Source organism: Phocoena phocoena, chromosome 5, assembly GCF_963924675.1.
Source record: "Phocoena phocoena chromosome 5, mPhoPho1.1, whole genome shotgun sequence".
Classification (NCBI taxonomy): Eukaryota; Metazoa; Chordata; class Mammalia; order Artiodactyla; family Phocoenidae; genus Phocoena; species Phocoena phocoena.
This window is the reverse complement of record NC_089223.1, coordinates 73,874,995-73,888,974: the sequence shown is the minus strand read 5'-3', so window position 1 is coordinate 73,888,974 and position 13,980 is coordinate 73,874,995. Positions and strand designations below refer to the sequence as shown.

The 13,980-nt window shown below is 39.6% G+C and overlaps 1 protein-coding gene across 1 annotated transcript in view; it reads right to left on the bottom strand.

Annotated features, from left to right (window-relative positions):
* APBB2 (amyloid beta precursor protein binding family B member 2) overlaps positions 1 to 13,980 on the bottom strand; it is a 224,836-nt gene that overhangs the window by 184,097 nt on the left and 26,759 nt on the right. Inside the window, exon 4 of the mRNA XM_065877247.1 lies at positions 39 to 854. Coding sequence (XP_065733319.1) covers positions 39 to 854 — 816 coding nt within the window. The remainder of the gene's footprint in view (positions 1 to 38; positions 855 to 13,980) is intronic.

The following is a 13,980-nucleotide window of genomic DNA, read 5'->3' as shown; positions in this document are numbered from 1 at the left end:
AGAAAGTGGCCACCGTAGGCTACACCTTTCCCAGGTACCTGTCTCATCTGCGGAGCTGGGGGAGGCACTGTCTTGGGACAGGGTCGTCCAGCTGGACTCCTCGTCGCTCGGTGCCAGGTTCTGGATCCGGTGGAGTGCACAGTCAGTTTTGGCCCCCGTTTTAGGGTGATCCTTCTTGGTCTCCGGGCTGGATGATACGGTGGCTATCTGGCCATCTTCAGGGCTGAACTGGGGTCTGTTTGGTTTCTGCAGCAGTAAGTCGCCATTCCCAGCGACGGTGGAGGCCTGGCTCTGGCTTGGCTGGGCCTTCTCTTCCACAGCCCCATGCTGGTTTCCCAAGTTCTGCTCGAGTTCTCTGGTTGAGGTTTCCAGGTCTGCATAGTAATTCAGGAAGCTCTTGGTTCTTCGGGGCTGGGAGGGTAAAATCTCGCAGCCCGAGGAATCCCGTGGGTGGGGCTCTTTACCCTCTAACTTCTCAGAAGTTATGTTGATGACTGCAGTGGGGCTGACGTTTCTGTTGGGGTCCTGCTGCCCTTGTTCTGCAGCCTTCCGGAGCTGGTTCTCTCCATTTTTCACCAGCTTGATGTTGGCAGAGCCATTTCCCAGCAGGGGCTGTGTGGCCGGATCCGAGAGGCCCATCGCCGCCTGGATGTTAGTTAGTGCATATTTTTTCCTGCATTTGGGGGGTGTGCTGTTCTTGGTTTCTGTGTGTTTTATTTCAGCGTTCAACAATTCATTGTGCGAGGAACGGAGATTAAGGGTGTTTGGTGGTGTGGCCGGGCTATTCCGATTCGTGACGTCTGTCGTTCCGCTGCTGGCCATAAACACTGCCAAAGTGTCTACACCTGAGTCAGCTGGAAAAAAAAAAAGAAAACTGGTCATTAGACGCCTGGCATGATTAAACTACTTAGCATAGAGAGTGAGCAAACATTTCTATACAGAAAATTGAAAGAACCAATGCTTCCGTTGCAGTTTTGTAGAAGGGACCCATTTTCCTCTCTCTTTTCAACGTTTGCTCATACATTAAACAGGAGCAAATAAAAGGCTTAATGTGAATACACAAAAGCCAATTTATAGAAAAACTAGGAGGTCTGAGGGTCCACATTTTACTTAAAGTAAAAAAGTATCTCTCTTTTGAAATCATATAAAAGCATTTTCTTCCAGCAGCTGGTCTTCGCTTTTTCACAACCTTGCAAATCATCCCCTTGCTAAACATTTACATCACATTTCTATTCTGTCGTTCCCTCAGGCAACAAAAAAGTTGCTCAAAAATCCTCTGGGGCTCCAGCTTTCTTAATTAACCTGAAAGGTCACTGTTCAATGAAGCACCATACATCCAAGGTAATTTTTCTTCACCATGTCTAGAAATTGTGTTCTGAACACCAGGAAAAATCAAACCTCCATTAGAGTTTGATAATGTCTTGTGAACATTTCTGACCTGGGCTTACTGTTTGTACTAAACAGAAATTTTGGAGAAATGGCTTAATTGCTCAAGAACATACATACTCACATAAAACTATTACTAATAATGTAGCATTGAGCCCTTGGCTAAAGATGTGTTAGACTCCCCAAAGGAGTCTGAACATATTCCACTGAATTAAAACACAGACTCAGCGGTTTGCAGTCACCACAAGCCCTTGCAGAACTCCTAGGAAATTATCTGACAGTTGCATTTATCTCAAATATTGTTCACACCATCAGTGATTTGTTCCATGCGTCTCTTGCTAGAAAGACAGAAAGGTTTCTCAGACTAGAGGGGAATAAAATTCATCAGCAAGAATTTCTAAGGTTTCAGATTTCTCAGTCTATAAGGAATGACTTCTTTCTTATCTGATCCCTTGCCCTCCAGAGACCTCCGTGGGCTCTACACCAGCAGTAGATGAACCAAAGCACAGCTCCCAACATTCCTGAAATTGTACTATGACAACTCCCTCTTCCTCCACCAGGCAAAACAGAGACCTCCGCAGGGAAGGAAGGTAAGAATGTTCTACTGTTCGGAAGCTTAGAGGTATCCCTTTCCATCATCCGATACTCAGGATGAGCTATTTTAGAAAAGAGTCACCCACTGATTCTAGAGTCTGTGTGCTTCTTGGAAGCTAGGGAACATCTGTACACTCCAGGCAGCGTCCATATTTACGACAGAATGACCATATGGCCCACAGAGATAGCTAAGGCTGTAACCCAAAGTGCTTAGACTTTGGGCCCCGTTCTTTAGAATTATTATTTATAAGGATTCCAGCTTACCCAGCACCTACTGCACTTGGGCTTCATTGAGAATCTGGTTTGTTTTTCCCTTTTAAACACTATTCTGATGACTAAATTTTAAACAAAAATGTATACTATTTTGGCTACTACTACCATTTTACAGAAAACATATTTCAATTTATAATTCAACCTCACTCCAGAGCAGCATTTGATATAAAAAGGGTCCATATTGAACCCACATGAAGTTTTCCCTGAGATACACAACCATAACACAGGCACACAAGAGAAAATTACACTTAGACTTCTGGGTATTTAGAGTGACATTATTATAAAAAATCTGGCAATCTGCTGGCTTTTTAGAAGGTATGGCAAAAAAATTGCTATGAGGCTATTTTACGATGTTAGATACTATATCCTAGCAATGTTATTAGGGAGAATTTTTTTTTTTACTCTGCTTATAATTATAAACATTTTAAGAAAGAATACCATCAAAATTTCTTGGTGAGTTAATATTTAAGTAGCTTTTATACCCTGGATGTGACAGATAAAAACTCTGAGCCAACAGAGCTGGAGGAATCAGGCTCCCTGACTTCAGACTATACTACAAAGCTACAGTAATCAAAACAGTATGGCACTGGCACAGAAACAGAAATGTACATCAATGGAACAGGATAGAAAGTCCAGAGATAAACACACGCACCTATGGTCACCTAATCTAAGAAAAAGAAGGCAAGAGTATACAGTGGAGAAAAGACAGTCTCTTAAATAAGTGGTGCTGGGAAAAACTGGACAGCTACAGGTAAAAGATAAAATTAGAACATTTTCTAACACCATATACAAAAATAAACTCAAAATGGATGAAATACCTAAGTGTTAAGACTGGATACTATAAAACTCTTAGAGGAAAACATAGGCAGAACACTCTCTCACATAAATCGCAGCGAGATCTTTTTGGATCCGCCTCCTAGAGTAAAGAAAATAAAAACAGAAATAAACAAATGGGACCTAATGAAACTTCAAAGCTTTTGCACAGCAAAGGAAACCATAAACAAGATGAAAAGACAACCCTCAGAATGGGAGAAAATATTTGCAAACAAAGCAATGGACAAAGGATTAATCTCCAAAATATACAAACAGCTCATGTAGCTCAATATCAAAAAAACAAACAACCCAAACAAAAAATGGGCAGAAGACCTAAATAGACATTTCTCCAAAGAAGACACAGAGATGGCCAAAAAGCACATGAAAAGATGCTCAACATCACTAATTATTAGAGAAATGCAAGTCAAAACTACAGTGAGGTATATCACCTCACACTGGTCAGAATCAAAAAAATCTACAACAATAAATGCTGGAGAGGGTGTGGAGAAAAGGGAACCTTCCTACACTGTTGGTGGGAATGTAAATTGGTATAGCCACTATAGAGAACAGTATGAAGATTCCTTAAAAAACTAAAAACAGAGCTACCATATGATCTAGGAATCCCACTCCTGGGGATATATTTCTGGAGAAAACTGTAATTCGAAAATATATAGGTACCCCAATGTTCATTGCAGCACTATTTATAATAGCCAGGACATAGAAGCAACCTAAATGTCCATCAACAGAGGAATGGATAAAGAAGATGTGGTACAAATATACAATGGAATATTACTCAGCCATAAAAAAGTAAAAAAATAATGCCATTTGCAGTGACACGGATGGACCTAGAGATTGTCATACTGAGAGAAGTTAAGTCACACAGAAAATGAAAAGGCAACCTTTGGAATGGGATTTTTAAAAAGGAAATAAATAGGCACAGAGAGGGACATGATTAAGGTGTCAGATGTGAACAGTGAGGAATGCACTCCAGGATCTGGCCTGAGGAGGGCAGGAGACAGAGCCGGGAAGAGGGTGAAGAGCTAGGGGAAAAGGCAAAGGCCAAGGGGTCAGAGGTCTCTGAAAGGTAAGGGAACAGGTGTGACAGGAACAAGGGATTTCTCCAACCCTAGCTGCATGCATACCCTGGGGAGCTTTTTAAAAAGCCCAGAAGCCCAGGCCCCACCCCCTAAGACACTCCCAAATTCTGATTCAATTAGTTTGGGATTGGGCCCAGTCAGGGTATTAAAATGAAATGTTCTTTGGGTGATTCCAGTGTGTGGCCAAGGCTGAGAACCACGGCAGTAAGAGAGATTTGGAAGAAAAAGATGATACATATGCATGTTAATGATTTCAGAAGCTCTTGGAACACTCTGGTCACACATGTCATGTTCCTTGTACATGCACACATTCTCATCATCCCTCCCTCCTTCCTGGCAAATTTCTGCTCCACCTTTAAGATTCAGGGTAAATGTCACCTCTTTGGGAAGCCTTCTCTTGCCCCTCTAGACCGATTCCAGGGCTGCTTCTTCTACGCCTTTCATAAATCCATCTCCATTTCTCCATAACATAACAGCATTCCTCACACTGTTTTATTTTTAACCTATTTGAGTTTATCACTAAGCTGTGACTTCCAGCAACAAGCACAGCGGCCTATCATGCAGTAGGCACTCAGTAATATGTTCGTAGAATAAACTGTTGAATAAAATGAAAAAGACAAGTGTTTCATTAACATCTCAAGAAATGTTTACTTAAAAAGCCTAGGTTAAATTTTTGAGTTTCTTATTAAAGATTGAAAGGAAACCACCATTACTGCCTAAATAGTCAACGGTAAATTCATTTTTCCTTTCCTTGAAAAAGACTAATGCTCTCAGAAAGGGAAAAGGTGATTAGTGGTCAGTTATCTCAGCTTTCCCCCCGTGCAAGCAGCATCTGGGCAAGATTTAAAATAAAATCCTTCAATACTGTCTAGACCAATTTATTTTGTTCCTCAGTCTCAGCTCAAGAAAATTCCTGTTCAATTCTGTCATAAACTCCCCAAAGAAGAAAAGACTATTTAGCGTCAAATAGCCTTTTTTTTTTTTTTGACCCAGAGCAGACTGGTGTACTTCTTTGCCAAACATGATTTCTCACCAGCTGTGATCCCAACAGCTTAAAGTTCTCCGTGCTTTGGTGTGAAGAAAACTGGAGGCCCAGCAGAGGCTCTGGTGCACACAGCACACGTGCTCCTGTCACCCTGTGATCCCCATCACCCAATTCCGGCCCTTCCTCTGTTCCTTATCTCCTCCTGTTTACCATCTGTATCATTAATAACACTGAACAGAAGAGAATTAAGTAGAATGGGAAATAGCAACATAAGAGTAATATAACAAATTATGTTGAAAAACAGTTGCGCTATGGACGTGGAAATGAAAGGATATAGAATGAAAGATACTATATTGAGACTCTAATCAAAAGTCGGTGTGTTTAAGCTGGTTCCATTTTTCTCAGCCTCACATGATTTTACTATAGTTATAGATCAAAGAAAACTTCTTATACTACTCCCTATAAACTGGGGAAAGAGGGGAAGTTAAGTCCACTAGTGCACGGGCTGGATGCTAACTGAGAATTCATGGCATTGCCATTCTCCCAAATTCCCTGCCTGGAAACCTGCGACTAGCCCTTCATGAGTTTCTTATCCTACCAAATTCTGTCACTTTTACTGGAAAACGTTTCTCCAATAAATTGAGTTCCCCCTTCTCACCATCTTTATGGCTGCTTTCAGGTTCTCACCACTTTAAGTTTCCTCCTATATCTCCCAAGCACAACAGTCTCTCAAACTCCAGTCTACGCTGACACAGTTCTTCTTCTGCAATTCTAAAAACAAACGGACTGTGCAATTCTCAGTTTAAAAATTTCTACAGGGGTTTCCCTGGTGTCGCAGTGGTTGAGAGTCTGCCTGCCGATGCAGGGGACACAGGTTCGTGCCCCGGTTCGGGAAGATCCCACATGCCGCGGAGTGGCTGGGCCTGTGCGCCATGGCCGCTGAGCCTGCGCGTTTGGAGCCTGTGCTCCGCAATGGGAGAGGCCACAGCAGTGAGAGGCCCGCGTACTGCAAAAAAAAAAAAAAAATTCTACTGGCTGCCTGTTGTCCAAATTAAGCTCAGTATACAAGGCACTTCAAATTCTCCTCTGCTAGCCTAAATCTACCCTTCCCATCACATCTCCTGTCACTGCACCTCCCCCTCCCATCGTGGTCCCTACACGACAGCAACAGTGAACTTTTCTGAGGATGCTAAGCCTCTTCACAACTCTTTGCTTCTGCACATAGAATTTGTTTCCTCTGCCCGGGAAGGTCCTTTGTCCTCATCTGCTTTACCCTTGCCCTATTTCCTGCCTGAAAACTCCTATAAATCCTTCAAAACCCAGCTCACATGTCCTCCTTTAGGTCTTCTCTGACTCCTGAACATAATCCTCTGTGCTAGGTGTGTAACATGCAGTTCACATCAATACTTCTATACTATACTATAATATCAATTGAGAGATCTCTCTCCCCTTCAACACTGCAAGTGCCTTGAGGGCAGTGACTGTTTTGTTCACTTTTTATAGCAGTTTTATTGAGATATAATTCACATACCATGAAGTTCACCTTTTTAAAGTATAATTCAGGGGTCTTTAGCATATGCACGGAGTTGTGCATTCATCACTACAACCTAATTGCAGAACATTTTTATCACCCCAAAAGGAAATCCTGTACTCATTAGCAGTCACTCTCTATTCCTCCCTCCCCTAAGCCCCTGAAAACCACTAATCTACTTTCTGTCTTCATGGGTTTGCCTGTTCTGGACATTTCATATAAACAGACTCATACAATATGTGGTCTCTGTGATTAGCTTCCTTCACTTATGTGTATCCTTAAGGTTCATCCATGTCTTAGTATGTATCACTACTTCATTCCTTTTTATGATCAAATCAAATTCTACTGTATGGATCTACCACATTTTGTTTATCTGTTCATCAGTTAACACAGGTATTTGGATTGTTTACACTTTTTAGCTATTATAAATAATGCTGCTGTGAACATTTGTGTACAAGTTTTTGTGTGGACATATGTTTTCAATTCTCTTGGATATATACCCAAGAGCGGAACAGCTGATTGTAATTCTCCTGTGATGTGCACACGTATATATAGACATACATACCATACGTATACGTGTGTGTGTGCGTGTATAAAACCTTGGGAGGAACTGCCAGACTGTTCTGCAAAGCAGTTGTACCACTTTACATTCCCACTAGCAATGCACGAAGGTTTTGATTTCTCTACATTCTTGTCAACACTTGCTATCGTCTCTTTTAGATTATAGCTACCCAAACAAGTGTGATTTAATTTTGATTTGCATTCCCCTTTCATTTTTATATTCCAGAGTTCCCAGTTCCTTTTACAAAGCCTGGCACATAAGAGCACTCAATAAATGTTTGGTTCATTCATCGTTCACTCATTTATTAACTAAATATTTTTCACTCATTCATTAACTAAATACTCTCTGAGCATCTATTACATGCCAAGGTCAGGAACACAACAGTGTACAAAATAAGCAAAATGAATGTGGAATGAGGAAGCAAATGTCCATAACCCTGAGGGTCTGTCTTCAGTACAAAGGTGGCTCTGCCCCTGGATATCTCGAAGGTGAATGGGACCCATGACTTTGCCATCACCTCCGCATCTATTCATCGTGATGTCTTGAGCATAACTCACAAAGATCCAACATCAATTCAAGAGGCTCGATTCCTATTCCAGAGCTCAGTATGAGTTCAGAGCTAAGAGTGTGACGAGAGCTCATATTATTACTGCTGTCATTCTCCTGCATGCACGATGCACAAACATCTGTTATGACCTGGCATGTATTTCATTCTTTTCTGGTAAAAGCTTCACAGTTTTTCTTGAGAGTCAGCCTCTGTCCACGCTCATTCATTCATTCAACAAATATTTTTTCGTGCATTACTATGCGACAGATACAGTTCTAACTGCTGAGGAGATAGCAGTGAACAAAACTGACAAAATTAAAATATCTGCTCTCACAGAGGAATTCAGCCCCAGTGTTTCAGGCAGAGATGACTCTACCCCTTATTCACGAGGTCCATGGCCTAGGCCCAGCCAATCAGAGGAGCACATCTCCATGGCTGTGGTGACTGGTTCAAGGAAAAGCATATGACCAATCCTAGGCCTTCTGCCAGAATGATCAGAAGAGAAGTGCTCTCTTTTCTCTTTTTCTTGAACTAGAAGATTTATAAGCCTAGAGCTTTAAGAGGTCACCATGAAGAGACACCTGTGTACGTAAGACCTAACAAACGGGCAGAGAGAGCCAGGAAACAGAGAGAAAGTGAACGTGCCCTAATGACATTGCTGGAATCCCTGAAACGAGTCATGCCTGAAACATGAGGCGCTGGGACTTCCAGGGTATTGAAGCCAATAGATTTTCAGCAACTAAAAGAGCTGTAGTTAATATAATGCACAGAGTATTTTTTTTGAAGCCTAACTAAAATTAGGTAAGCCAGGGTCACTTTAATTTCATGGCTAACAAAGCTTTCCTCAAACCCTGAGTCGCAAAGATCCCAGCCCTGAGACGTAACCCCATAACTCAGGTGACATCCTAATACAAACCCATGCTGGAGCCCGGAGTTAAACCTGCCCTCCCCCCTTCCCTTTTCTGAGACCTCTAGCCTCCTGTCAAAGAAAGTTTGTCAGTAATGACAGGAAACTCCTCTCTTCAATAACCTGCTGCTGTCCCTCTGCTCCCTTGGCATGTTTAACAAAATTGGAAATTGACAAACGGGCGGGGGAAGCTCAACACCTGACCAATTCTTAAGAGACTTCACATTTTCTTCATTTTTAAAATTTTTCTGCTATACAACTTTATTTCCACTGAGGAGTTAACAGCAAAACTTCTGCCCTGAGGAATGCTGCCTTTTGAACTAGACCTCAAAGTATTAAGGAAATGAAGTAAACTCAGATTTTTTTTTTCTTTTAGGAAGGAGAGGCAAGATAAAGCTGGTTTCCTGAAATTACTCATGAAAGTAAACTCTCAATGTGACAAAAATGATAAGAACTTCTCTATGAACAAAGGAGGCAAAGGTTATTAGGAGGCAACTTGGGTCCCTGCGTCAGAGAGATCACAGGATTAGAACCTTAGAAGTTTTTAAACCAGGAGGACAACCTCCCCAGGCTCTAAGATAAAGAGGTGATTTCACCCGCTAGGTCTGACCCACCTAAGGGGTTTCCCATGTCCCGGTCAGCTAAACTGCCTGAGGGCTCACTCTGCTCAACATTCCAAGTGGATCTGAGGAAAAGTCAAGAAAGATGCACCACTTTTCTTCAAGAAACTCAGACAGGGCAGAGATAAGGATATGTTATTAACAAAACTCCCAATGGCTAAAGTACGCACAGGGTCTTACGAGAAGAAGGTATTAAGGATGAGGACAGAGGTTCAAGGAAAACTCCCACAAAAGGAACAGCTGAGCTGGGTCTAGAAGGATAGGGTTAGGGTTAGGGTCCACCAGTGGACAAGGAAGAGAAAGGCACTCCAGGTGGGAAATTAACCTGGTATTCCAACATCACACCCGGCAGATGTAGTCACCTTGGGATATTATATGCTTATCCCAAGGATATTTTCTTTGCTCAATTTCTAAGCTGTTTTCATCATTTCATCTTCTTCTAAATGATGTCTTCTGAAGACAACTGTATTTTTTAAATATAGCTCTAGAATTTTATGGCCACGTTTGATTAACACAGTCAGTTCAAGCTGGTTTAGGTGAGGAAAAGTAGGTAAGCTAAAGTAACAACACAGATTTTCTTGAAAAACTGATAAGCTGGCCTCAAGTCAATTCCAAAAGAGAAAAAAAAAAAAAAACATTAGACAATGGCAGTGTCCTTGAAATAGGGTAATTACTCTACTATGTCACAGGCTGAGACCTACTTGGAAGGGACTCCCATGTTGAATCTCGAAGGTTCAACAAGAATTTTCCAAGACATAGAAGGGTATACATTCTGGCATGTTTGTTTTTTTAAAGGCTCTTTGTAGTCACAGCTCCTAAGAGTTGGAAATGGGCTTGAAAGCAAACCTTATCCCAATTATTGGTCCATACTCTACTTCACTAGCTGCCATTGGATTTTCAGGTAAAAAATGGCTGGAATGATACTCTTTTGAAATAAAAATACCGTTTTCCTTGTAAAATGTGTTACATCCTATACCAATGCATGATAGTAATAGGTGTTATTAAAAACCACGCTGGGCTTCCCTGGTGGCGCAGTGGTTGAGAGTCCGCCTGCCGATGCAGGGGACAACGGGTTTGTGCCCTGGTCCGGGAAGATCCCACATGCCGCGGATGGCCGCTGAGCCTGCACATCCGTAGCCTGTGCTCCGCAACGGGAGAGGCCACAACAGTGAGAGGCCCGCGTATCGCAAAAGAAGAGAAAAAAAAAAAAAAAAAAAAAACCACACTGGATAATGGTTTCATTATCTCTTATATAACTACCAATGAATAAAGCAATTTGAGTAACAACAGTTAAAGTGAATAATTGGTATAACAAAATATAGTGACAATGAGAAATTTCTATAAGTTATTTGATTAGTTTGCCTCTATTTAGAGGAAAACACATCGTTTACATGTTTGCCAGCTTTATTCTTATGTTTCCACGCTGAGTCTATTTTGCAATGTAATAAAAGACCTTAAATGCTAAAGAATTCCTAGAAGGAATTCTTCTCAACACTTAAAATGTATTCGTCAAAGGACACATGTATTTGCTTTGATTTTGCAAAATTAATATACTTATTCAAATATGGATTTACAAAGAAAATCTACTCCCTGCCCCTAAACCGGCTTCTAAGAATTGCCTCTAAGTTCCTAATTTTCCTGTGTGAACTTAGGTTGGTCACATTGTTTTCAGCTGTCTTTAATAAAAAGATATTTCTGGTCACTCAACTGCCTCTACTTAGCTTAGTGTTTATTTTATTATGTTTTAATTTTAGTTCTCTGTTGAGATGTAACATGCAGTGTTATATAAAGGAGAAAAAGACTTGGACATACTTATTGAGTTTAATTTTAGAATTTAGGGACATTAACATCTATTTGTCCATGGATTAAATTTACTTACTTAGAAACTCAGAAATTTGCGGAGTGGTATGTGCCCTAACAAATATAGAATCTACCTAGATCTATTTGCCACTTACAGTTCTATATTATGTTTCATTCAAAATGTCATTGCAATTGCTTTTTTCTTATTATATTATTATGAGGCTAAGAATTAAATCCCACACCACATTGTATGCAGACTAGCATCCATCACGACACAGAGGAAGGGGCATACGATGAAATTAATTTGGTTTTCTTATTAAGGCCTTAAATTAATCAGCATTAGATCCAGGGAAAATTCTGAATTGGGAGCTCTATTCTAGACAAACCCCGCAATGCCTAAGATGCTGTTCATGCAGACGTCACCACCAATGCCTCCTCTGTTCAAATTTAACAGTTCACAGGCTACAACATGCAATCCTACATGGCAAAATGTGACAGAGTTTTAGTTTTCTGTTAAAGTCAACTAAAATGTTTTCACATTATGATATTAGTAGAGTCATGCAATTAATACATGCATACAGTTAAGTTCAATTACTTCTTCTATTTTAAAGATCCACCTTTCTAGTACATTAGTGAAAAACAATAAAAAAGCCAAAACATGTTATTACAGTAAATCATAAGTTTAACATCAAAACAATTATCTAGTATATATATTTGTTAAAGTTTTAATAGTCAACTAGTATGCTGCACTGAAACATGTGAAAGTATATCTGACCTGGAAGTATTTCTGACATGGGTCACTGGACGTCAGCAATGGTGCAGGAAATAGGTTATAATCTGAAATCTGAAAAGAGGGATCATTTGAGAAATTAAAACCCCAAATAACAAAGCATGAAAGGAAAAAAGCATAGCATTGAAAATTCTTCTAAAAGCTGTTAAAAATATTAAGCAAATCTTGGCAGACAGTGTCCAAATTTGGTTTACTTATAGTTGGCCAAACCACTTTTGACTGAAATTTGAATTCCTGCTTAACCACATTTCCCACAAACATTTCTTGAGATTTTTTTCCATGCCAAGTTTAAGTTATCTATCTATCGATCTCAAGTTTCCAATGCCTTTTCTCATTAAGAACGCACAATTCAGAGGCCAGTGAAGAAAAAAACTGGTAAATTTCACCACATAAAAATTTAAACCTTCTGTTAAGGAAAAAAAAAAGGCTATAAACACAACAAAGACAAAAAACAAACTGAAAAAAAATTCATTACAAATGAACTCATTTACAAAACAGAATCAGACTCACCGACATGGAAAACAAACTTATGGTTACCAAAGGGGGAAGGTAGGAGGAAGGATAAATTAGGAGTTTGGGATTAACAGATTCACACTACTATATACAAAACAGGTAACCAACAGGGACCTACTGTATAGCAGAGGGAACTATATTCAATATCTTGAAATAACCTATAATGGAAAAGAATTTGAAAGAGAATATATATAAAACTGAATCAATTTTCTGTACACCTGAAACTCAATGTTGTAAATCAACTATACTTCAATTAAAAAAAGAAAAGTTCACACCATAGATGACATAAAAAGGTAAATTCCCTTTATAGAGAATGAGCTCTTTGAAATTAAGAAAAATATAAACAAGCCTGTAGGAAAATGAGCAAAGGACAGAAACAAGTCCTAACAACTAACCTCACTCAAAACTGAAGAAAATGCAAATTTAAGTAACAATGACTTACTAGTTTTCCTGCAGCTAACTGCAAAGATTAATAAGCTTGCTAACACATCATCTAAGGCAAGGACACTGGAAATAGGAATTTCCAAATCTTGCTGGTGGGAGTAAAAACTGGTAAAACTCTTTGGAGAGCCATTTAGAAATATATGAGCAAAGTTAAAATGCATGGACCCTACTGCTCAGCAATTCCTTTCCTAAGAATTTATTTTACAAATAAAATTACATAGACTCTACTGTTCTAAAAGCAAAAGATCAGTAACAACCTGGCTGTTCATCAGTGGACAAGTGCTTCATTAAACTATGATGCAGCCATACAATAGAGCACTGTGCTGCCATTACAAAAAAATGAATCGAATCTACATGACCTGATACAAAAGGGGCCTTAAGACACATCACAAAGGTAAATAATATGCACGATCGAATTTTTAAAAGCATATACATATATATTTATGTGTGTACGCATATACACACACACACTTGCATTTACATAGAACATGTCTTAAAGGAATAATAAAGAACTACATACACTGGTCAACTGCCAGTTTACCACATTAGATACATAACAAGGAAAACTGAAAACAGACTTTGTTTTCAATGAGTTGCTATCAGGAATGTCACTTAGAATAACAAACTGTTATATTAATTCAAATGTGGATACTGCATGAGTCCATTTATATAAAGTACAAAAACAGGAAAAACCTATCTATTATGTCAAGATAGTTTGCCCTGGAGGGCAGGAAAGGGGAAGAAGCAAGAAAGTAGCCTCTGGGATGTTGTGATGGTAATATACTTCTTGATCTGGATGTGAAAATTCATCAAGATGTAGCCTTTTGTGTACATTTCTGTATGCTTACTATACTTCCATGAAATGTTAAAAAAAAAGTTAAATGTTAGTGGTTTTCTAAAGCATTATTCAAGTTGAGAAACTTTATATTTGCAAAGACTAAATTCTAATCTAACCTTTCCAAACTAGTAACCTTTAATGGGCATTACTTCCAACTTATGATTTAGATAATGACCTGACAACCTTGTCTACTGGTCCACCATACATTTTTAAATTATATTTTCACATATTGTGGGTAAGGCTCATTACTTTGGTATAATTAAAAGGGTGGGCTTAATTT